Genomic DNA, 24,780 nt, shown 5'->3' with positions numbered 1-24,780 from the left:
AGGCCTAATGGCTTGGGGTAGCGCGGCGCCAGAGTCTCAATAGCTCCAAACATAGAAGGGGATTTTCAACAGATCCTGAGGAAGCTTTCAAATAACACTTGAAACACAGAAATATAGGAAAATGACAAAACGAAAGACCAAATTACAACCTCAAACCTCCAGCCCATCTCAAGAAACCCTAGGAGCGATGTATATAGAAGAAAATATATCCCATCCACCTCATATATCGGACACAATAGCCACTGAAATTGACAAGCAACTCCAGGAAGCTTTAAAGAAATTCAAACTCGAAATAATCTCTCAGATAAAAGAAGAAATGATAAAAGAAATGAAAGAGATTCTAAATATATCTAAAGAAAACACAGATAAAAAATTGGAGGAACTAAACAAAAAGATAGAATCCCTAGACGAGCAATATAAGAAACAAACAATACATAATGCAGATGCACAGAGATATACAGGAAATAAAAAACTCCACTGAAAGTTGTAAAAACCGCCTTAATGTAAGTGAAGATAGAATTTCAGACCTTGAAGACAGGATTGCAGCTAGTGAACAGGAAAGGAAAGATCTTTTGAAAATAACAAGGAACCAGGAAACAACAATTCAACAACTGCAAGACGATGCAAAGAAGAATAACATAAGAATGATAGGGATTAATGAAAGAGAGGGAGACAACATGAAGGATGTCAGGAGGATATTTAGAGAAGTAATAGCTGAAAATTTCCCAAGCATGAGATCAGAAACTGACATCAGGATCAGTGAAGCATATAGAACTCCAAACAGTCATAACCAAAATAAAACTACACCCAGACGTATAATAATCACCATCCCAGAAATCCAACACAAGAATAGATTATTAAAAGCTGTCAGAGAGAAAAGACAAATCACTTATAAAGGAAAACCTATCAGAATCACAGCAGACTTCTCAGCACAAACGATAAAGTCAAGAAGAGCATGGAGTGAAGTATTCCAGATCCTAAAGCAAAATGATTTCCAACCAAGACTGATATATCCTGCAAAACTATCATTCAAAATAGATGATGCAATACGATACTTCCATGACAAAGAACAGCTGAAGAACTTCATGAACACCAAACCAACCCTGCAAAAAATATTGAAAGACAGTTTAGATACACAAAGGAAAAACCACTAAGCAAAGCAAATAATTAAACAGAACCGAAAGATAAAGATGCAACAGCAGAGAGATAACATTCCTACAATTAACCAGCATTTAACAGTAATAACCATTAATGTAAATGGTCTCAATGCACCAATCAAAAGAAACAGACTAGCAGAATGGATCAAGAAACAAAATCCAACCATATGCTGTTTACAGGAAACCCATCTAACCCAGAAAGATACTCACAGACTGAAAGTCAAAGGATGGAAAACAATTCTTCATGCAGCAGGAATCCAAAAAAAGGCAGGAGTAGCCATTCTGTTTGCAGACAACGTGAACTTTAAACCAACAATGACCATAAAGGACAAAGAAGGTCACTACATACTCGTAAGGGGAAAACTCCAAGAGGAAGAGATAACTATCTTAAATATATACGCACCAAACTCCAGAGCACCCAGTTATATAAAACAATTATTAACAGAAATGAAAACTCAAATTATCAGTAACACAATTGTAACAGGAGACCTTAATACACCACTGACACCAAGGGACAGATCAACCAGACAGAAAATGAGCAAAGAAATAACAGAACTGAATCACACCTGTGAACAAATGGGTTTGATAGACATATACAGAATGTTCCACCCAACAACATCAGAATACACATTCTTCTCAGCAGTACATGGATCATTTTCTAAAATAGACCATATATTAGCTCACAGAACATATTTAAGCAAATGCAAAAGAGTTGAAATCATCCCTTGCATGTTATCGGATCATAGCGCTCTGAAATTAGAAATTAATGACAAAGGATACTGCAAAAATTCCGCAAACACATGGAAACTAAATAACACACTCTTGAGTAATCAGTGGGTCACAGAAGAAATTAAAGAAGAAATTAAACAATACCTAAAAGAAAATGAAAATGCAGATACAACTTACCGGAATCTGTGGGATGCAATGAAAGCCGTTCTGAGAGGAAAATTTATTGCACTGAGTTCCCACATCAGGAAAACAGAACGAATACAAATAAATAACTTGATGCTACACCTCAAACAGCTAGAAAAAGAAGAGCAAGTCAAGCCCAAAGCCAAAAGAAGAGAGGAAATTATAAAAATCAGAGCAGAAATCAATGCAATAGAGACTAAGAAAACAATCCAAAGAATCAACGAATCAAAGAATTGGTTCTTTGAAAGAATAAATAAAATCGATAAGCCCCTAGCCAACCTTATTTAAAAAAGGGAAGAAAAAGCTCAAATTCATGCAATAAGAAATGAAAAAGGAGAAATCACTACAGACCCAATAGAAATACAGAGGATCATCAACACCTATTTCGAAAACCTCTACTCTCAAAACTTTGATAACACAGAAGAAATAGACAGATTCTTAGAAGCATATGAAGTACCAAAGCTAGATCAAGAGGATATAAAACTGTTGAATAACCCAATCTCTGCTAATGAAATTGAGAATGTAATTGGGTCCTTGCCCACCAAGAAGAGCCCAGGCCCAGATGGATTCACTGCAGAATTCTACAAGAAATATAAAGAAGACCTAATGCCGACACTCCTCAAACTATTCAATGAAATTGAAAGGGAAGCAATCCTTCCTAAGTCATTCCTGGAAGCAAATATTACTCTAGTACCAAAACCTGAGAAAGACCCAACTATAAAAGAGAACTATAGACCGATCTCCCTAATGAACACAGATGCAAAAATCCTCAATAAAATATTGGCAAATAGGATCCAGCAAATCATCAAGAAGATTATACACCATGACCAAGTGGGATTCATCCCAGGAATGCAAGGATGGTTCAACATACGCAAATCAATAAATGTAATCCACCATATCAATAAAGCCAAAAATAAGAATCACATGATCATCTCTATAGATGCAGAAAAAGCCTTCGATAAGGTCCAACACTTATTCATGATAAGAACTTTACAGAAAATTGGAATAAATGGTCTTTACCTCAATATAATAAAGGCCATTTATGACAAACCAACAGCCAGCATCATACTAAATGGCCAAAAATTGAAAGCCTTTACTTTAAAATCAGGCACAAGACAAGGATGTCCTTTATCACCACTCCTATTTAATATAGTACTGGAAGTACTAGCCAGAGCAATTAGGCAAGAAAGAGAAATAAAAGGGGTAAAGATAGGAAAAGAAGAAGTTAAATTATCATTGTTTGCAGATGACATGATACTCTACATAGAAGACCCCCTAAACTCCATTGAAATACTCTTAGATACAATAAATAAATTCAGTAATGTGGCTGGATACAAAATCAATACTCAGAAATCAATAGCATTCCTATACACGAACAACAAATTTACAGAGAGGGAAATAAGAGAAACTGGACTATTCACATTAGCAAGCAAAAAAATGAAATATTTAGGAATTACTCTTACGAAAGAAGTGAAAGACTTATACAGTGAAAATTATAATACACTGAAAAAGGAAATTGAAGATGATCTCAGAAAATGGAAAGACATCCCTTGCTCATGGATAGGAAGAACAAACATTGTGAAAATGGCCATTCTCCCAAAACTGTTATACAGATTCAATGCAATCCCAATAGAAATACCATCAACATACCTTATAGATCTAGAGAAATCACTCCTAAATTTCATCTGGAACCAGAAGAGACCTAGAATCGCAAAGGCAATTCTAAGCAGCAAAGACAAAGCAGGAGGCATCACAATCCCTGACTTGAAGTTATACTACAAAGCAACAGTAGTAAAATCAACATGGTATTGGAATCAAAACAGAGCTGAAGATCAGTGGAATAGATTAGAAGATACAACCACAACTACGAACACACTCAACCACCTTATTTTTGATAAAGGAGCCAAGCAGGTTCACTGGAAGAACGACAGTCTCTTTAATAAATGGTGCTGGAAAAACTGGCTCTCCATTTGCCGAAAACTAAAGCTAGACCCATGTCTATCACCATGTACTAAATTAAAATCTAAATGGGTCAAAGATCTGAATATTAAAACAGAAACACTAAATCTATTGGAAGACAAATTAGGTAGAAACCTTGGAGACATAGGAGTAGGTAAAGAATTCATGAACAGGACTCAAACCGCACGGGAAATACTTCCCAGAATCAATAACTGGGACCACTTCTTATTAAAAAGTTTCTGCATGTCAAAAGAAATCTCCAGCATAGTGAAAAGAAAACCCACAAACTGGGAAAAGATTTTAGTGAACTCTCTCTCAGACAAGGGCCTCTTGTCTAAAACATATAAAGAATTAAAGAAACTCAGACCTCCGAAATTCAAAGATCCAATCCAAAAATGGGCATCTGAGATGAATATGCAATTCTCAGATGAAGAAATGCAAATGGCAAATAAATACATGAAAAAATGCTCATCATCATTGGTCATTAGAGAAATGCAAATTAAAACCACACTGAGATACCATCTCACTCCTGAAAGAATGGCCAGGATCAAGAAAACCGACAACAAATGCTGGAGAGGCTGTGGGGAAAAAGGAACTCTCCTGCACTGCTGGTGGGAGTGTAGACTGGTACAGCCTTTGTAGAGATCTGTCTGGAGATTTCTCAAAAAGTTGGGACTGGAAATCCCATTTATTCCAGCTATTCCACTTCTAGGCATATTCCCAGACGAACTGAAAGCATCATACCACAGTGATATTTGTGCACCTATGTTTATAGCAGCACAATTTGTAATCGCCAGATCTTGGAAACAACCCAAGTGCCCATCAACTGAGGAATGGATAAAAAAGTTGTGGTATTTCTATACAATGGAGTATTATTCAGCTATAAAGAAGGATCACATTGAGATATTTATCAATAAATGTGCGCAGCTTGAGACCATACTCATAAGTGAAATAAATCAATCTCGCATGTGTGAATACCGAATAGTTTCCCCAATGTAAATAATGATTCAAATATATAAAAATATGTGGTAATCATGATTCCCCATTAGGTGGCCTTGAAGCCTTATAAAGTTTTCACTCATTAATTAGAAAGGCTTTATTCTGGGCTTCTTGATATGAAAATATTTGAAGCTAGAGTATATGAAGTTTTATCCAAATATTTCAAGGAAAAAGACACTATGGTAACTACTATTAAGTCAGGTTATAAGGTGGTGAAGTACTAGGTTGTTGAAACAGTCATGCTGTGACCTCTATTGTTATATTGTTATGTCCTGTTTTATCTCAATCTCCCCCTTATTGTTTCAAAAAAAATTATTTAGTCATTTCTTATGTTTGTCTTAATTAAAGAAAAAATTCAAAAAAATTAGGATATATAAATAGTAACTCTTTTCGATTTCCTATTAACTTGTTTTGAAGTCCTGTAGTACTCCCACGATCTTGTTTTGACTGATTAGACTCTGTTCCATTCTATATGATAGTATCAAGTTTGAAGACATAGGCAACTACTTTGAAGACAATAAGATTCACTAAGATACCCATTCTGGTTTGACTATTGTCTTCTTTGGAAGTCCTGTAATGTTTACAATGCCTAAGTTTTATTGGTCTTGTTCTCTACTGTTTTGTCCAACTTTATAATATCTAATAAGATAGACAATTCTTTTTAAGGAAACAAGGGACAACGTTGATAACCATTGTTGATAAACTTGTACTCTGTTCTACACCATGTGCTATGTCTATCCTTGGTATTGACTGACAGCTTTGTTTTGCCATATTTGACTGTATTCTTCCCCCCAACCCCAAAGAAAGTAATAAGCACTAAGGAGTAATAAAATCCAAGATGTGTAAATTTTGTTGTAAAAAAGAGAGGGAAAAAAAAAAAAGAAAAAGAGCTCTAACGGATATAACAGCAAGTGTGTTTGGGGGTGTTAAATAGCTGACTTTATCAATGTTTTTGGAACATTGAACACAGCTGTTTGCAGTCTCCCTGTTTGAATGTCCACCTTGTGTTCTTTGATACTGTGATTTGAGGAACTATTTTCAAGAAAATAGTGTGTAATCTACTAGCAGGTAATTTCTTACTGTTATGTTTTTTTGTTTTGTTTTGTTTTGTTTTGTTTTGTTTTGTTTTGTAGTTCAGTATTGCGTGTACCCTTACGCCGCTTTGGTTTGTTTTGTGTTTTTCTCTTTTTCCTCTTAAATAAAAAAAAAAAAAAAAAAAAAAAAGATGACAGTAACAGGGCGGACATAACCAGCAATGTGAAAATGGTGTGGACATTTCTGATTCCTCATTTGAGCTCCCCATAAGCCTATTAGATTGTTTCCCTCATTTTAGGAGATCAAATGATGAAAATACTCTGATGTTACAGGAAGATGGTGATAAATTTCATGTTACGGATGGAATTATCTGAACTACCAAATGAAATTTATAGTAGTTGCTTATGCAGATTGCCTAAGAATGTGCTGGGTTTCAAAATCTTCTCTAAAGATAACATGATCCATCAGGCCTGGTAAGACTGTACAATAATTTAGTTCATTTCCATACATCACAGTTTTATTATTTACAAAGATAATACATACATTCTACTAGCGTATGGGTGTGTGTCACTCCCAGAAGGCTTTCAGACATGAGCCTGGGGCTCGACCCTCCTTCACAGGGGCTTCGGGTGCATTCTTGTGCTTAGAGCTGCATGTGGTCACCACCCAGGACTTGGCAGCAGGAAGGTGATTGGTCGTGCCTCATTTCCAAGTGCAGGCCACTGTTTCTGGCTTTCTCCAGTTGGTCTTAGAATGCGTTTCCCACCCACTCTGACTCATAAAGGGCCTGAGGGCTGGGGCTGTGTGTGCTTTGGTCCTGTAGCAATTACAGAGATCATAAAGATACACTCCAGGGGCACATCCACTCTCCCCACAGCTTATCTGTTTGAAGCTTCATTTAAAAATGTGCAATAAAGAAGGCCGTTTGGGCAGGACCAGCCCGGCTCCGGGCTGGCAGGCAGGCGGGGAGAGCACTTTCGGCTGGCCACTGACAGGGCAGCAGGAAGCCCACGCCCTGGCCCTCACAGCAGCATGACTTCACATCATATAAAGAACGACTTTAAAATTATATTGTGTTTTCCTTATTACATGAAGTCAAGCTCATGTAATATAGAAGGTTTTAAAATGCAGTGAATTCAGGGGCTGGGGATTTAGCTGAGCGGCATAAGTGCCTGCCTTGCAAGTGTGTGGTCGTGAGTTTGATCCCCCGTACTGATTAAAAAAAAAAGATAATACTCAAAATGCAATGAATTGTAAAAAATTTTAGCAATAATTTAATTACTTTGAGAAACCATTATTAGGTGCAGGGCTATAGCTCAGTGGTATAGTATGTTCCTGCCACTAGGACTTGTATACTTGAGGCCCTGAGTTCCAGCCAGCACCAGAAGAAGAATCATTACTGACTTTTAGATCAAAGTATCCTCTATGGCATATCCCATACCATAAGATATACATACATACCATCTTTCCATGTAGATAATATTAAATATTTGAATAGTTATAGAGGAGCGTAGATATGAGTGACCATGTAGCTTTGACTCCCCACCTTTAACCTGACCCATCAAAAGGCTGCTAAGGATGCCGAGCTCTTCCTTGTAACTGGAGGCTCCAGAGCAGCAGTTGCTCGTGTGCTGAGGCCATCTTAGTGGGGTGAGTGCAGAGCTGGCGTCCCCCAGCCCACCGCAGCTATCCACGTTGCTTATTTTGAACGCCATGCTAGCTTCCAGAGGTCACCTGTGTCTCCTGCCCCTGGCACCTGACCCTGCTGGACCCTAGTAAGTGCTTACTTTGCGTGCATGTGATTCGTCTCATTTATAACGCCACTGCCAAAGAGAAGGGACCTGTAACCAAGGCAACCAGAAGCAGCGCTTCGTAATTCAGACTTGGCCAGACTTTCTGCTCCGTGTAGTCTGATTTCCACCCCTCTGGGCTCTCTTCTCCCTGGAGGCTGTGAACACCCAGGATCTCTCGTCTTCCGGCCTTTTCTGCCAGCCCCTCCCTTCACCCACTGACACAACACGTTCTGTTTCTTCTGGCTGAACATTTCTTCAGTAGTTAGAAGGTTCCTCGTCTGATCATTACTACCCAGCATTCAGGAGCATGACATTTGCTAATGTTAATACTGATTAACTCTGATAATAATAATCATTACTGATAATAATGATCATCATCTCTAATAATCACGTTTAATGCTGCCTGACATTATATCCAGGGAATAGACCACAGTTACTTGACAATTCTTATGTAATTGAGTTGTAGGTAATTTCCCCTTTTGTTTATTGTAGTCATTATGTCTAATGATCATTGTTATGCATACCTTTGCTTTTGTATTAATATATAGAAGTCCTTTACTAGGAATTTCCCCAGAATTGAAATTACTGGTCAGGAGAGACATTTGTTATGCTCTTAATACGCGGTGCTAACTTAGTTCCTCCAAAGTGTCAGTTTGCTGTGTAATACTTCATCACTAGCTAATTCGCTTTACAAAATATTCTCTAAGCTTGCAGCTTGCTTCAATTATGTTATTAGATTGAATATATCTTTTTGTCTGGCAGGTAATTGAATATTTTCTTTTTGTGGAAGTATTGATACTGGCTTCCTTCATTTTCAATTTTCCCATGTTTTATGGGGCACAGTACTCTGCTTCTAGTCCAGCTGGAAGCTCTGCTCTTGCCAGAGGACGATTGTATTGCAGTTCATTGTAGGTGGTGATCAGATGCCTGAAGTTTCATCTGAGTGTTTATCAGAAGACTTGGGCTTCTTAGCATAGCCCATTTTTCTCTAAATTTTAGCTGAGGGGGGTTCTATGTGATCTTGCATTAGGCTTCTTTCAGACCCGCCCCTCAGTTACTTGACTATGGATAGAGCTGTCTATTGGTAAAGATAGGCATATGTGTCTTCAGTTTTTTGTGCCACTGATGGTAATACGCATAGCTTTTCCTGAATGTGTGTTCTGTGGCAGGTACTTCAGTTAGTTCTGAGGACTTAAAAGAGGGCTTCAAAATACTCTTCTCAGGCAGCTAAGATTCCAGTGAGAGGGCGAGGTGGTCTCTAAAATCATGTACATTTTAGCAATTGTGTAGTTTGTAAGTTGTGCAATTTCACACAGTCATACAGACCAGCAAAAGCGAAACAGACTTCGGAATCGACTCTCCTCGGGACAGAACTGACAAAGAATTCCGTTAGCAGGGATGAGGACAGACTTGCAGGAAGGTGACCCGGTGTGGTTCTGCAGGGAGCGAGTTTCTAGAAGAAGGTTAGGGTAGTTGGAAGGTTTGGAAACAAGGAGAGAGCCGGTGTGACTGTGTTTGGTAACCGAGAGGAGGGAAGGAGATGTCGGGGACTAGGCTGGGTGCTGTGGGTCACGCTCCAGAATTTGGGTCTTATTTTAAACAGGTGCCAAGAGAGCATTGTAAATGAAGGCGTGGTAGAAAATGATTCATGCATCTGAGCTATCACTCTGAGAGCTGTGGGCAGGATGAAGGACGGTCAGGATAGGCCCGACCATGTTATGTTCAAAGTCTTGAGAGGATAAAGGCTTATTTCTTTGCTCAGCCAAAGGCTGATGTGGCTAGACACTTCTCTGGGAAGCCCCTTCTCCACATAGTGACTCAGGGACCCAGGCAGGTCTGTCCTGGGGTTCTACCCCACCAACTTGTGAACTCCGAGGTTGCCACTAAAGAAGACTTGGAAGGAGAGGACAGGGGCTGTCATGTGTGCTGTCCACCGAGGTGTGCTAACCTATAATTTACATTAGAATTCAGGTGTGTGGCCCAGTGTCCCGGAAATGAACTGGGAACTTTAGGGAAAAGATTGATATATATATATATTTTTGTCTTTTTGAGACAGGGTCTCGCTGTGCAGTTCAGGCTGGCCTTGAGCTCACTTTGTAGCCCAGGCTGGTCTCGAACTTGCAACGATCCTCCTGCCTCAGCCTCCCGAGTGCTGGGATTACAGACGTGAGCCACCACGCCCGGCTAAAAGATTGCTATTTAATGGACATTGACTATCTAGAAATGCACGAAGCCAGTAAGGAATAGGGACTCAAGCTACCTGGCAGTTTTAATGATCTAAGTGACCGAGGTGGCCGAGAATTGAGAACAGCGAGAGATGGATCCGTTTCCATTCAGAAGCGGCCCCAGTGGAGCGAACAGGTGGCTTTCGGTACATGGATGTAAAATCAAGGATGACCTTAAAGTCTTTGATTTAAGCAGTTAGAGGGCCAGTGGTGCTCATAACTGAGCTGAGGAAGCTTTGGAAGATGAAAATCTACAGTCAAGCATGCTTACAGAGTTTGTAGATCAAAAGTTCTATTGTAAAAATGATCGTCTCTGAGTCACCTGTTACCAAATGGAAAGTCAGGCTGGAACCTGAATGCTTGATCCTGAGCTCAGAAAAACAAAACTGAAATAGGAATATAAATTTGGAAGTAATCAGGACGTTTGTGAATTTTAAAACTCATTAGGGCTTGTTATCAGTGTTAGTTGTATCTTTTGTCTCCGGGGCACAGAATGAGGCCGGGGCAGGGGAAATAGCTGGTTCCAGGCCATCGCTGGCCTGTGATGGGGCTGAGATTGCAGTCCAGGTCTGTCCAGACTCGTCCTGCCCGTAACTGTGATGGCTGGGTCGTTGGTGTTACTACAACACCCGCTTTGGCTCCGCCGTGCAGTCCCCTGCCTTCTTGTCCGTGGGTGGCTTCCTCGGGGAGGAGGTTATAGTAGGGGCTCCCACTCCGGGTTCCGGGTGGGAATGGGGAGACATGGGACGTCAAACGAATCCACTAAGGATGCGCGGTGTTTCCCAGGCTCTGGCTTTGCAAGTTTCTTTTGTTTTTGTTTTTTTGACTGTAGCTCTTTATACTACACTGCCTCTTCGTTTGGAAGAGTTTTGTGAACCTTGTGTTTCCTTAGCTCTGGTTCTGTTCCTGTCTGGCCAGTTGAAACGTCCTTAGTGCGTGTTTGCTCTGAGCCCAGCCCCTTTGGAGCCACAGAGGTGGATTCTCAGCCGCTGTTCCCTCGTGGTCACAGTCACGGGGCTGATGACCCCTTCCTAATGGGTTATTTCAGAGGAGAGCCTGTCTCAAATCCTACGGGGTCAGTAGCGATGCCTTTCTGTTCTTATTTTTAGAGAAAAAGAATGCTTTGGCTGTGTGTAAAATCTAAAGACTCATCCTGAAAGCAAGTCCTGTTTACACTATGATCATGAAGCGTGAAGGAGACATTAGGGACAGGAAAAGGCTTCTCCCTGTCCTGCCTTGTCTCCGCAGCCAGCTCATCCACGCTTTAGGCTCCTACCACCCACCATGTCATAAATTCGTTTCCAGTGTCGCTCTCCTGGATTCCTGTTTCCCAGTGCCCCTCCCGTGTTCCGCATACATGGGTCACTTGTACTGCTTTTAGCTGCCTGTTCTCTCCCTTATTTTAATTTTCTGGGTAGAATAATTATTTGACCCTGGTGCTGGGTGAAGGACAGTTACGTGGCTTCTGCGGGGTCGGAAAGGAAATGTGGGCAGAGGAGGGGACAGGAGGCCAGGGGCTTGTGGGGTTTCCAGGTTGGACCAATGCAGCGATGTAGGAGAAAGTGTAAGAAAAAAGAATTTTTTTTTTTTTTGAAAAAGCAAGGAGAATGCAAGCTGGCAAGGTACTGACCTCGTGACAGAGTCACGGTCCTGTGAGCAGCTGCGAGTTCAGGCAAGGTGCTCCCACCATGGGAACCAAGGGCTTGGAGCACCTTTCTCTCCTCTTCCCTGCCTGCCTCCTTTCCTTTCTTCCCTCCTCATTAAATAAGTCAGTGCTTGTGTGGAATCCACAGCGTGCAGAGGGAGCGTTTTAGAAGCAGAATCCGCGGCACTTGGATTCAGAAGTCCTCACTGTGCTGGTTCTCAGAATGATCTGATAGAGACACAGCGAGTCACCTGACCTCTGGGCACCTCGGTTTCTCTACCAGCAAAATCGAGGATCTTCGCTCACAAAACTCACAGGGTTAGAGGTGTGCGTGATAGCACCGCGGAGTGTGACACATCCACCTCCTGTCCAGGAGACACTGTACGGGGATACAGCAAGGGGAGAACCAGCCCGTGCTGTGAATATAAGCACCAGGGCAGGTTCATCAGAAATCGTTACTGCTGGTGCGTAACCAATGATCCCAGCATTTAATCACTTAAAACAGGAGTAATTGTGTTATGTTAGACTGTGTCGTGCCATATCCATTACATTTTATTTCATTATAACTCAGATTCCACAGTCTTGGGTGGGTGATTTTTTTTCTCCTATGGCATCATTGGAAACCACTTATTTACACTTAGGTGGATTTGGGGGGGCTTCCTCCCTGCTGTCTGGGTGCAGGGTATTAGAAAGGTGGCTCATCATCTATTGCCGCCTCTTTGGCATGGTGGCCGTGGGTATGGAATCTGTTACATGGTGCCTGGCTTCCCTGCTGCATAGCACAGGGCCACTTGGACTGTGACCTCAGAAGTCACAAATGGTTACGTCTACCAGTGTTTGTATTGCAGGAGAAGCCAGTTAAGGTTCAAGGAGGGAAGAGTGTCGGGCCTCACTTGTTGATGGGGTGTAACAAGGGACAGTCTAGAAAGACATGTGAGACAGAGGACACCACTGTTGCCCCTTGCGTGGCACAGTGTGTTAGTGCCCCGTCCAGCCACAAGACCACACTGTCTCATTGAAATGTGCCTTCTGACTCCTTTCCCCAAGAACCCCCAAACCTCACCCTGTGATGACTTTGCTCAAAGCCTAGCACTGGATCATCTAAACCAGGTTCCGTACAGACGAAGACCCTTGGATACCGATAGTCAGAATAGCATAGCTACACGGAGGGGCGATGAGCTAAGCTTCAGCAACCATGCTCCTCCAAAGGGGAGCGCGGGATTTCGAGGCTCCTGGTGCCCCTGCATCACCCATCTGGGCTTCACCCTCGAGTAGAGCCTGCTGCAACATTAATGCTGACTTTTTTGGGGAAAACGTAGATTCTGGTCTCAGGTGAATAATTTACTCAGCCCCTTGCTGCCCCCTGAAATTCAGGGTCCGAAAGTCTCCCTCTACTTCCATTTTCAGTGACCCGTGTAGCCTAACCGGGATGGGCTTCGGCCGTTACAATTCCTTTAAAACCTGTGTGGGTTTGTTTTTCTGGAGAGTGCACCGATTGCTCACGGCACTGGATAATAGCGTATCTACAGCAAGTTTCTCAGAGAGGAACTCTCTCCACCGTGAGCTTCCTAGTGGGCTGCAATGGCACAGAAGGGCTGGGCTTGTCCCTGTACCACCATAGGAGGCCTTCGTCTGCCTAGAAGACCTACGGACTCTGCCTTAAGTACGTCTATGCAGTTATTAACTGGTGTTAATTTCCTACTTTTTTCTTTTGAAATTCTGTATCATCTCTTTTTTGTTTTGTTTTTAAAATTTAAGGAAAGCTCTTTCCCCACCCCCTAAAAGAGGGACTTTTACAGCCAGAACCCTTGATTTTGCCTGTTCACATTTTCCAGAGTCTGCAGAACTTAATCTTTGCACTTTGAATCTTCCTTACTTTGGAATCTTATCCAAGATGACACCGAGGATTCAAATAGTTTGTTTTCAAAAAAAAAAAAATTCTGGATTCTATATATTTTCTCTAAGTTCTGATTAAAAGCATAATTCTTTCTCAGGTCCTTCTGTGGCTTATCTGTGTCCCTTTGCATGCATTAGCTTAAGCAGCTAAGAGAAAGCCAGGGACCGTTCAGAATTCTGCCTGGACACCTCTTTAGCCTCATGAGTTTTTAACAAGACTGTCTGCTTTCCATATTGCATATGCCAGTTTTCTTAAATTTTCTGGCAGTGGGTAATACAAGTACTTTCCTTTTAGTGACCAGTATTTTCCCCAAAATTCTTAGGATTACTGAGTTTGAGTTTTGCATCTACTAAAATTTTCCTTGGTGCTGGCTTTGTCTCGTTGCCCAGACAGAATACCTAGCATGCAAAGTTAGAGGAGGAAAGGTTTATGGTGGCTCCCAGTTTGTGGAGTCTTAGGTGCAAGTTGGCTGACTCCATAGCAGGGCTGCATGGCCTCTTACTGATGGGCAGGTTTTAAGGGTTTCTAGAAGCATCCACCCCCATGTCCGGTGTTTGGCTAAGGCAGGTGGAAGACCACTACCTGGGGGTGTCAGTGAGAAGATCTATATGTAGTCTCTGTGTCATGGAGGTCTCAAGAATGTGCTTTGTGCATGGCATCTCCATTCTCCTAGATAAATGGTTCTCTGTGGCTGGTAGCTGGGCTCATTCTGTCCTCCAAGACATTTTTTGACCATACCTGGAGGTATTTTGGGTTCTCGCTCTGGGAAATGCTATTTACAGCTAGTCGATAGAGGTCAGGGATATCTGTAATGCACAGAGCAGCATCCCTACCCCGCAATAAAGAATTAGCTGGCCCAAAATATCTACAGTTCCCAGGGTGCAAAGCCTTGCAGTAGAGTAAGCATCCCAGGAGATCTAGGCAGGAGTGGCAGAGCAGATTGAAAGGAAGGGCCTCGACCTCGCTTCTGGATAGGGGTGGGGAAGCCACACTGCAGAAGAACATGCCAGGTGGGGAATATTGCCACACGCATCTTTCGACAACATGATCTGATGTAGGAACAGTCAAGGAAATCTGAAGGAGATCAGGGTCTGGAAGACGTGTAAGCACAGGACTTTCAGGTGCAGGAGGGCCTTTCACTTCTGGTTGGAGGGGTAAAGCAGAGTGTCCTGAAAACGTGGCAGTTAAACAGTTTAAGAAATGACAAACCTGGATCTGTGGCACAGGGTGGTCCCAGCTACTCTGGGGACTGCGAAACTGAGGCTAGCCTAGGCAACTCAGCGCCACCATGTCTTGTAAAAAGAGAGAAATAATAAAGAAGCGTCGTGCTTTGAGAAGTGAAATTGGAGGGGATGTCATGGTAGACAGAGGCGACAATAGAAATACAGGTATTATTATCAGGGAAGGGGACCTGTGGCTCCGGGCCTCAGTCCAGCCTGCCAGCTTTATTTCATATGTAAAGCTCGTTAACACTTACATACAACCGTTGAGGCTGTGTAGCTCAAAAAGCTTAAAATATTTACACTGTGTCCATTAATAGAAAAGCTTGCTGATTTTTGGACTAGATTTTTCGTTAATTCTTGTATTTAGCCAATTCTTGTTAAGTGCATGCAGTGGGCCAGAAATTATGTGAGATGTTATCATGGGATGCTGGGCAAAACAGACATCCTGTGTATCATGGAGGGTGTTTATGACAGTTGCAATATTTGAGAGCTTCGAAGAAAATATCAAAGTCCTGTGTTTGAGAATGTTGAACATACTTTGGTGGAGTGACCTGGGAAGGCTGTGTCAAGAGGATTACTCACAGGCAAGACCTGCCAGAAGAGAAGGAGCCAAGCACGGGATGTGGATGGGACAGATAAGGTTTATCAGGCACGAGGGGCTTGTATACAGGGTTCCTGAGCAGAAAGGACCTTGACGTGGGAGAGGAAGTGAGCCAAGTAGAAAGAGGGGCGTGGGATGAGGTGAAAAAGCAGGCATCGGTCAGGTCTTGGAGTCTTTGGGAAATGTAATCCATGTTTAACAGAAGCCCACTTGCAAGTTTTAAGAAGGAGAGTAAAGTTGAATAAGTTACATTCAAAAGAAGAAAAAACGAAACTCCGGCTGGGAGGTGGAGTTTGATAGGAGCTGGGTTAGAAAAGAACCCAGACAGGTAGGGAAGGCAAACAGTCAGTGATTCTATGGTCTGCTCGTTATTTCTCAAACTTCGCTGTGCCTGCGCATCCTTTGTGGGTCTTGGTAAACTACAGGCACTGATTCAGCACATAGGCAAAGGACCAAGATGAGGTGCTTCTAGTTCCAAGACCATGTTCCGTAGCAGCGGTCCCCAACGTTGTGTTGGATGAGTTTCTTGGAAGACAGTTTTTCCCAAAGACTGCAGGAGAGGGCGTGGTTTCAGGAACAGCCACACAGATCCGTGTGCTCAATTCCCCGTAGGGTTCGAGCTCCCATGAGAATCAGTGCTGCCGCTGATCTGCTGCGTGGTGGAGCTCCGGCAGTGCCGCCAGCAGTGAAGTTGACCTCTTTTGTCCATGGCTCGGCCCCTGCCATGTGGCCCTGCAGAAGAAGGGGCTTGGAGACCTCTGGTCTGGAGTAAAAACATAAAGTGGTTTAATATCACTTGATTCATTTCTAACATATTTGCATAATTTGAAGTCTTAAAATTAGTTTACAATACAAAGTCATGCAAGAGAGAAAATCGCGGCTGGGAACTTTCCATCACTGTAAACAAGTCAGCACCAAGCAAGGAACCCTTTTGCAGAGCCTCAGACAAGGGATCTAACTTGCGCTTGTTAAAAAGCTGAAATTTGAGAAAAACATGAATTTCTCACCCGTTAATGAGGAGATGCTCAAGGGGTGATCAGGTGTATTAATTTTTCTAGTGAGACTTTATTGGGTGAATCAGAATGAAGAGATCATTTCCTGCTTAGAAGAGATGTAGTGTATTTGTGACTACATAGACCTGAAATTTTTACATGTGGTGCAAAGCATTTCCACAGAGCTACGGGCTGGACACCTGGACATGCCCAGGGGAGGAACGTACTCTTGGGAAGCAGGAAGGGGTCTCGTGGACGCTCTTTAAAGGATGAGTAGGAGTCAGAGAGCGAGGGAAGAGGAAGCCATTCCAGGGGGCGGAGGTGGCGAAGGGTGTACAGACACCTGCCACTGTACTCAGCGTAGACTCACAGAACTGACGGGCAGGATGGGTCTTGTCAGAATTCGGACTGATGCATAGTGTGTGCAGTGCCATTAACTCTGGGAAGTTCAAACTACCAAGAATTTCAGAAGCTGTTAGTTTGGGTCTGAGCACAGGGAGACCAGAGAGGAAAGAAACGTTGCCCGTGACATTGGCTGGTAACCACAGATGGAAACCACAGAGGAGGGTGGCTGAGCCCAAAGAGCAGGAGCAGTGCAGGTGCTGGCCAGAAGTCGTGGGCTTGGGAGGGGAAGACACTGAATTCCAGCCTCATTTTTCCCATCACAAAGTACGCTGTTTATAGAGCCTGCGTGGAGAAAAACAAAAGCAGTACACCTAAAATAATTAAGAGAGAAACACACAAGGCAATCCAGTCAATATCTAGATCGAAGAGTGCTTTCAAAATGAAATCACTGTGTTGTTTTTTTAAAGTGTTGCTCCCCCTCTGAAACTGCGCCGACACTGCAGGCTTGTACTGAGTAAGAGACGAACCTTCTCTGCAACCCCGCTGCTCCACTGCAAGTCCAGAACAGCCGCTTACGGTGACCTCTGTGTTTTAGGCAAATACAGACAGCATCTCAGCAAAAGAAATAAGCTTTTAAAAAAGTGGGAACACTTGCTGCTGTGTATCTGATCTGTTTTCCTGCACACACTGTGGAGCTCTTTGTAGGTGAAATTCTTCTCAAACCCTTTGAAAGATTGAGCTAGCTCTTTGAGGTTGGTAGGTGACGCCGTGGCTGCTTCTGCTCCTCTGGCCCCAGGTAATTAAAGTGCCATCCTCTGAAGGGGCTCACACTGATGGTGGTGTTATTCTGGGACTCCTTCCCTCTCATCAGTCCTGCCACACAGCCCCTCAGGTCATGTGACAAGTTAGTGTCACTTCCTAGTGCATAGCTTCCTTAGAATCATTACACATGTGTGCACACACACGCACCTCGCAGTTCTTCTGAACGTAATGATCTGCATCCTTTGAGGTGCGCGGTGTTTGATCCACTCTGACACGTGTGGACGGTGGTGTCATCACCAGCACACACCAAGAATAAGCAAAGCTTTATAGGAAACTCTGGTCCTGTTCTGTCTCTGAGCTCTTGAGCAGTGGGGTGCCTCCCCTCCTCCCCCTCCTATGTCATGATGAGAGAAGGCACTTTCAGACACACTTGTAAGTAAGTGACAGGTCAGGAAGCCAGGAAGCCCATTGTGTTAAGGGTTAATAGCCTCGCATGTATCAAGAACAGGGCCATAAAGTCCCAAATCCTCACATTTTACAACTTAAAAACATATAAGGATCCCCCCCGCCCCGCCTTTTGACTTGGGAAATACCCTTTCCTGACAGCAGGAGTTTAGGAGATTTATTCTCCAAATGGCCAATCTCTTGAGCCACTGTTTGTCATAATCAGATCTGGAAACCATAGATCTTCCAAGTGGCGATTACGCCGTGACCTCTGGGCCTGTCCACATTTCAGGTCTGGGCACAGCAGATCTCAGCCACGAGGAAAACCCGTGGTGGCCTTCTCAGCCCACAGCAGCGCTGGTTTTGTTTGCAGAGCTGGAAATGAGTGTCTCAGACACCCATCTTGGCAGGTCGGCTGTCAGCAGTGGGTGTCTTCGGCTGTAAATTCATCGATCCCATAAAGAAAATTCTGTCTGCCAAGAGCAAGGGGAAGTGGAGCAGATGGACGGAGGTACAGATGAAACGGTCTGGGGCTGACTGACCCCGTGTCAGGACTTCTTTGAGTAAGAGGTTCGGCTGGCTTCCCATTTATCAAGCCGAGCAGCCCCACCTGGCTTTTACTGACTGAACCAATTCCTCGGCGGGGAGCACCAGCCCCGCTTAGGACAGAGGTGGGTTGGCTGCAAGTTAAGAATACACTGAAAGGCTTTATGGTGTTTTTTCCCAATGGCTCTTCTCCTTGGAACCGTGCTTCCGTCTTTTCTGGTCTTACATGTTAGACGCTTGGCAGGAGAACCTCTCTCAGGCATGGTGCAGGCTTGTAGCTCCCGGCTCCGTATCTGGGCAAAAACCCCAGCTCTGTGAATGCAGGGAGATTCGCTCAGCCTGGGGCGATCAGTCAGCTTCTTCCTGATGTGAGGGAATAATAATCTTCCCTGCCTAGCACAGGGTCATCGAATCCAGGAACATGGCTGTACTTTGATGTGTTTGAAAGGCAGAATTTGAGTTTCACTTTGAAGTGTTCCTTCTGTCTTTGTCAGAGCACAGGATGCCTGAAGGGCAGGGAGAGAGAAGTTCATTTTTAAAAGAAAACAAAAACTTTTAAGTCTCCAGCACTCCCAGACCAAAAAGATAAGGATAATAACAGGATTTGGGCAGTTTTTCCCCTTTTATGAAGTTCCACGCTGATTGAGATGGTCGGCCTGCATTAGGGTCCTAACAATATTAAGCAAAATGTTTGAGCTTGTGCCTCTTTCTTCATAGAGAAATATGCTTGATCCAGAGATCTGGGCCTTGGCCTTGGCTGCTTCCCTAACCTGCTACTCCACAGCTTTATGGAACCCGAAGGCAGCTTCACAAGGTCTTAGTGAGTGACGTGGTCACACCAGCTAGAGATGCCTCTTCTTGGAAGGCGAGGCAGCCCTACCCGCAGTGCCGAGGAGCAGGGGCACAGATCTGCTCTGTTCTTCCAAGCGGCCATTATGCCGTGACCTCAGATGGTGCCGCTCAGCTGGGCCTGGACTTACTGACAGATAATTCGGCTCTAATTTTTCCTGTGACATTCAGTCCTCTGTCATAAGAGAACATGTGACAGATTTTTGCTTAATCACCTATGGTAGTTATTTTTATCAAAATCTCCTTTTCTTTCCTGTTAATCTGATTTTTAAAAAAAACCCTATTAAAAGTGAGAAGAGCTTCCAGAAGGTGATAATAATTATTTATAAGCCTCTACCTATGTGTAATACATAGATTCACGTTTTGATGTGTCTCCTCCCATTTTTACCACTGCTCTGCTTAAACATAATTAGTGTCATCTTGTACATCCATACACATACACATACACATTTTTACAATCGCCTAAATGGATTCTTTACTTTGTGATTCTTAAACTACTTTATAATATGTGAGTCTTCAAAACTGCTTTCGCCTTTGAATAGCCCCTCAAATCCATGGGCAGAGAATGTATTCCTGTCTCACTGTGTGGCTAAGGGAACGGCATCTCAGTGAAGTGCAGTGTACTGAACAAATACTTGATGCTCGTGTCTGTATTTCCAGCACAGTGCTGTCCAGCAGGCTGGCCAAGGACATCTCAGTAAATGCTGAGAATCACTTGAACATAGATCTGCTGTCCCTTTGACACCCCAGTTGAACCCTTTCACATTCTTACGTCTGTCCCCAAATCTAGACTGGTTATTGGAGTTGATCTTGGAGAGGAGAAAGTGGTGTCCAAGGTGAGATTGGCACCCAGAGATGTCAATGAGTGGACAGCCCCAGAGCCAGAGACCTGGCCATCATACAGGCCAAGGACGCAGGTCCCACAGCTGCTCTGAGACCGAAGCCCACGGGAGGCGGGTCTGGAGATCACTGCAGTGACAGCTTTGTGTAGATCACAGGATCTGAGCTTACTGTTTTGGTAGTCTTGAGGAATGTGTTGCACACTAGTACAGATGACACACTAGTATCAGCGGTGGGTGACATCAGGCCTAGAGCATCTGCATGTGACACACAGTTGTGTCTTAACAAGGGAAAGTTGGTCTGTGGTATTGGGACATTTTCCATAAACCTCTACAACGTTCTGTAAATCTAAATCTATTCTAAAGTGAAAGCTTATCACTGTTTTTAATGAATAAGAGTTTACCAGACCCAGAAAGAGCTTCCTAGCGGGAGGCGTTGGATGCACAGGCCAGGAGCGGACACAGCATGTGTGGAAAGGGTAAGGGAGCGTGGGGATGGCACATGCCGGGGCTGAGGCAGGGCGGGCAGCCTCAGGAGCTCGTCTTTCAGGTCAGGCTCACATGCCTTAGGACTTACACTGCGGGAAATGAGACCCAACCAAGTCACTGTGATGAACTCACATCACAGTTGAGTTTATTTACTGTAAAGATAACAGCAATTGAGGACATGCGGAATAAGGGAGAGGTTGGGGCTGATGAGCAGATGAGGAGACCATCACAGTGATGAACAAATGAGACCGTCACAGTGATGAACAGATGAGAGGACCATCACCGTGATAAGCAGACAAGAGACCTTACAGCAATGAACGGATGAGGAGACCTTTACAGTGATGAGCAATTATGAGACCATTACAGTGATGAGCTGATGGGGAGACCGTTACAGTGATCTGAGCAAACTCCGCAGTGACTGGAAGCAGAGACCAGTGTGGAGAGGCATTGGGAGGCTCAGAGCTGAGCTTAAACTCTAGCTGCACAGGGCTTCATCCCCACTGCTGCCTCCTGCCTCTGTCCCCGTGCTTCTGCCTGATTACTGTCCCAGGAAAAATGATTGATTGAGCCTGAATTGATTGAGACCAAGCAGCACTCAAAAGCAGGTGCTCATCCAAGCCAAGCAGCAGAGAATCAAGATGCCTTTGGCTGAGAGGCTTGGCGTCAAGTCTAGGAACCCAGGTTCCAGTCGACGGTAGGATCTCCGGTGTCTAGGACTGACACATCATCAGTAGGGCCAGATTGCCTCCATCTGAACTCTGAGTCATCAAGCTGATGGAGGGGACGGTATAACTTCACCCACAGCCAGGAGGACCACAGGCCACACCAGAGGGTTCAGGGGCTCCACGGCCTGGGCTAAGCAGTCAGGGGACGCAGTTGCAGGCAGCTCAAATGCACCCCTTTATCTGCAATGGAGCGTCTCCAGGATGCAGGAAATCAAACTCTTGACACTGTTTACTGAGCTTGTACTGTTCGTTATGACCAACATTTTAATCCAGCGGCAATCAATTCTGAGTTCTAGTGCTATTTCTTGAACCCCAGTGGAGAAATATTTCCTTTGCACTGTCCCAGTTTCCAGAGTGTGGCACCATTAATATCTCTGATGCCTTTGATTAGAATTCTGGGCGGAACTTAACTTGCGCTTTGCTGCAGTGCCCACCGCATTAATTAGTGGTGCTTCTGGGGCTCTTCAGAGTATGTGGTCAGGCTGTTATTTTTTTTTACCACTGCCAAGCATCCTTTTGTATAGGATGGAGGTGGTCTTAGTGAGTATCATGTCCAAGGTCGCAACAGAAATTTCAGGTTTCTTTGCACTTCTAGAGCTCCATATCTCATTCTGATGGATTTGCTTTAGGGTTCAGAACTGTTGCGTGTCCCAAGTGGAATGGTGGCTGATTACGGCTCAGTGTGCAGATCCTGCTGCAGGTGTCCATCGATGCAGAATGCTGGGAGAGTAGATGCATCCTTCATTGGGCTGCTGGTGGCTCCCTGGGGACCCCAGTGCCACATCTCCATGAAGGGTGCATCCTCCACTCAAGCAGGGCCCCTGAGGGTCTCCCATGATGAAAAGTAGGTGCCTCTGGAGGCGATCTGATCGCTGGAGCCCTTGCTGCACAGGTGTAAATCGTCAACAGTAGCAGAAGCCGCTTCACCTGGAGCTTGTTAGACAGACATAATCTCAGGCTGCAGAATCCCAGAGTGCGTGCAAATTCCCGAGGTGATTTGTGTGCACATCGCCATTGGAGGATTACTGCTTTAATCTGCGGCAGTGGCTCAACCCTGGCTGTGTGTAAGGATTGCCCAGAACTAAAATGTCCGTATCTAGCCCACTATGGGCCAATTAAACCACAATCTCCGGAGGCAGAGCCCAGCTTTCAATATGTCTGAGAAGCCCCTCAAGAGAACCTATTATGCAGCCATGCTAGAAGCAGTCCAGGGACTTAAGAGATCAAGATCTCCTGGAAGCATTAATGCTCCCCATGCCTGGCCCTGTGGTTCTGATTTAGCTGGCTTGAGATTGGCTAGCGTCTGTCCTTTTTCTGTCTCCCCAGTTAATAATTGGGAATCATTGGCTGGGAAAAGGCTTGATTATTGTTGTCCAGGTCCTCTGAGAACACAGGGACTGAAGCAGTCCCAAGAACGCCTTCCTTTTCTGTAGTTTCTGAACCAGCAGAGAGCTTGTTGGGGTGCCAGGCAGAGAGGCATCGGGCTGCTGGGCCTGGCCATGCCCTCAGGAGGGTATGCAGGTCCAGAGCACATGTATTCTGCTGCCAGCTCCTACCTGCATGTTGGGAAAGTTGCGATGTTCACACCGTAGTGAAACCTGGTGTTTCTCCCAAGCCTCCTCCTGCTTATAGTGGTGTCAGTGACTGATCTTAAGGATCCTATGGTGATTTGGGAAAGTCAAAAGAGGAGAGAAAAAAGGGGAGACTTTGTGGGAGACCAGCGGCGCAGCCTCTTTGGGTGGACAGAATAGAATTGCATGTAACTTTCGGAGACAAGGTTTAGTTTTTAGTTTCATTTTAGCGATGTGCAGGTCCTAGAGATCGGAGTGAGCTGATGGGGAAGTGGAGCTTTCTCTCCGTTTCGTCTCCATTTCTGTGCTCCAGAGATGACCTGGGGCTCTAGGAAGCCTATGGCGCTACTGTCCACCTACCTCCCTGGCGCAGATCCTGGTTCCGGGGGGACTCCTGCTGCGTGCCCCCTTTGCATCCCTCACATTCCCTGTCTTCCTTCACAGCTGGCAACGTGGGACTCGGAGAAGGGTCTGAACGGCAGCTTGCAGGAGAGGCCCATGGGCAGCCGCCTTCAAGGACTGACTCTCAAAGTGGTGACTGTCTTGGTAGGATTATGGGGGACACTCTGGGAGCATGGCTGGCCATGGTTTTCAATCAAGGCTTCTTCCTGTCTGATGTGAGGTGCAGGGAGCAGGGGACCTTGGGGTGTGGTTTGAGCTTTCCCAAGACCTTTCATGGGAATCAGGGTGAATGGTGAAGGAGAGACTAAGTTTGGAGATCTCTCCTGGGGCTGCCGAGCCTCCCCTGGAGGTGCCTGAGATGGAGGGGGGGGGGACCAGTCCTGCAGATCTGCTGCTGGCCTCCAAGAACACTTGCTGCCTGGCTGGTGCTCAGACGTGAACTTTACCTTGACCTATTGCTGCTCTTTGAGGGGCTGTACTGGTAGCTGGGTCCCCCAGAAAGATGCCAGGAGGAGGCATCTCTGGACATGGTGATGGCACATACCACACAGTTTGCAGTGAAGACAGCCTGCTACAGTTTTTCTGCTTAGTTACCCTGGAATCACAAAGGTTTACACTGGTGAGATTTTCTTTTGACTCGTTTTTGTCACCTCTTTAGAAGACCCCCAGGGATGTTTCCGATTTTTCTCCTTTCTGGCTGGGTCAGACATGGTCCAAATGCCATCCCTGTCCCAACAGTCACAGGAACCTTTGGTAGCAGCGTGTCTGCTTCCCCTGTTTGTACCCCATGAATAGGCCTGGTATCGTTTTTCCAACAACACTAACCTAGTGAGGTACATCGTCTGGGGCTGTTTGCCAGAACCCTTCCTGTGTGATCCCACCAGGAAGCTGGTGAGAATGCAGAGATCTTTTCCAGATGGCCCCTGCCGGATATGATGGGCACTCACCGTGCGGGTGTGATCACAGCCCGCTCCGGCCAGGGCCTGAGGTTTAATCCTCTCTCATCCCTGGATTTATGGCCAGGCTTGGCACTCGATCAGCACCCGTTTTCTAGCACAGCCTGATAGATACGATGCTGTCTTTTCTCGGACTAATCTCACAGAGCTTTATTGTCATGAATGACCCTGGGGGAGACGTGTCCGTGTCTTATCTGTAGTCACCCAGACCGATGGCATTTCCTAAGGACAGAGTCCTGGTCTGGAATGAAGGAGTGCAAACACACCACACTGTCCTGAGAGGCGGGCTCTGGGCAGGGCTGGGAGATGACAGACCCAGGACGGTTAAATCGCCGTTGCTGCATGTTGCCCGGGGGTGGGAGCGGGTCCACAGCTCCACGGTGCATGTGCTGCTTTTACAAAAAGCAGAGGAGT

At 44.7% G+C, this 24,780-nt stretch overlaps 1 protein-coding gene across 5 annotated transcripts in view; it reads left to right on the top strand.

The window, feature by feature from the left end:
* The window catches only part of LOC100724914 (glutamate receptor ionotropic, delta-1), a 580,436-nt gene that overhangs the window by 443,753 nt on the left and 111,903 nt on the right, over positions 1-24,780 (top strand). For all 5 annotated transcript variants that reach the window (XM_063233725.1, XM_063233729.1, XM_063233727.1 and 2 more), the window contains one exon: positions 23,453-23,554. In XM_063233725.1, the coding sequence (XP_063089795.1) occupies positions 23,453-23,554 (102 nt within the window). The remainder of the gene's footprint in view (positions 1-23,452; positions 23,555-24,780) is intronic.

Source organism: Cavia porcellus, unplaced genomic scaffold, assembly GCF_034190915.1.
Source record: "Cavia porcellus strain 051 isolate PalLab524CR breed Dunkin Hartley unplaced genomic scaffold, mCavPor4.1 scaffold_23, whole genome shotgun sequence".
Lineage (NCBI taxonomy): Eukaryota > Metazoa > Chordata > Mammalia > Rodentia > Caviidae > Cavia > Cavia porcellus.
This window is presented reverse-complemented; position numbering and strand designations above follow the sequence as displayed.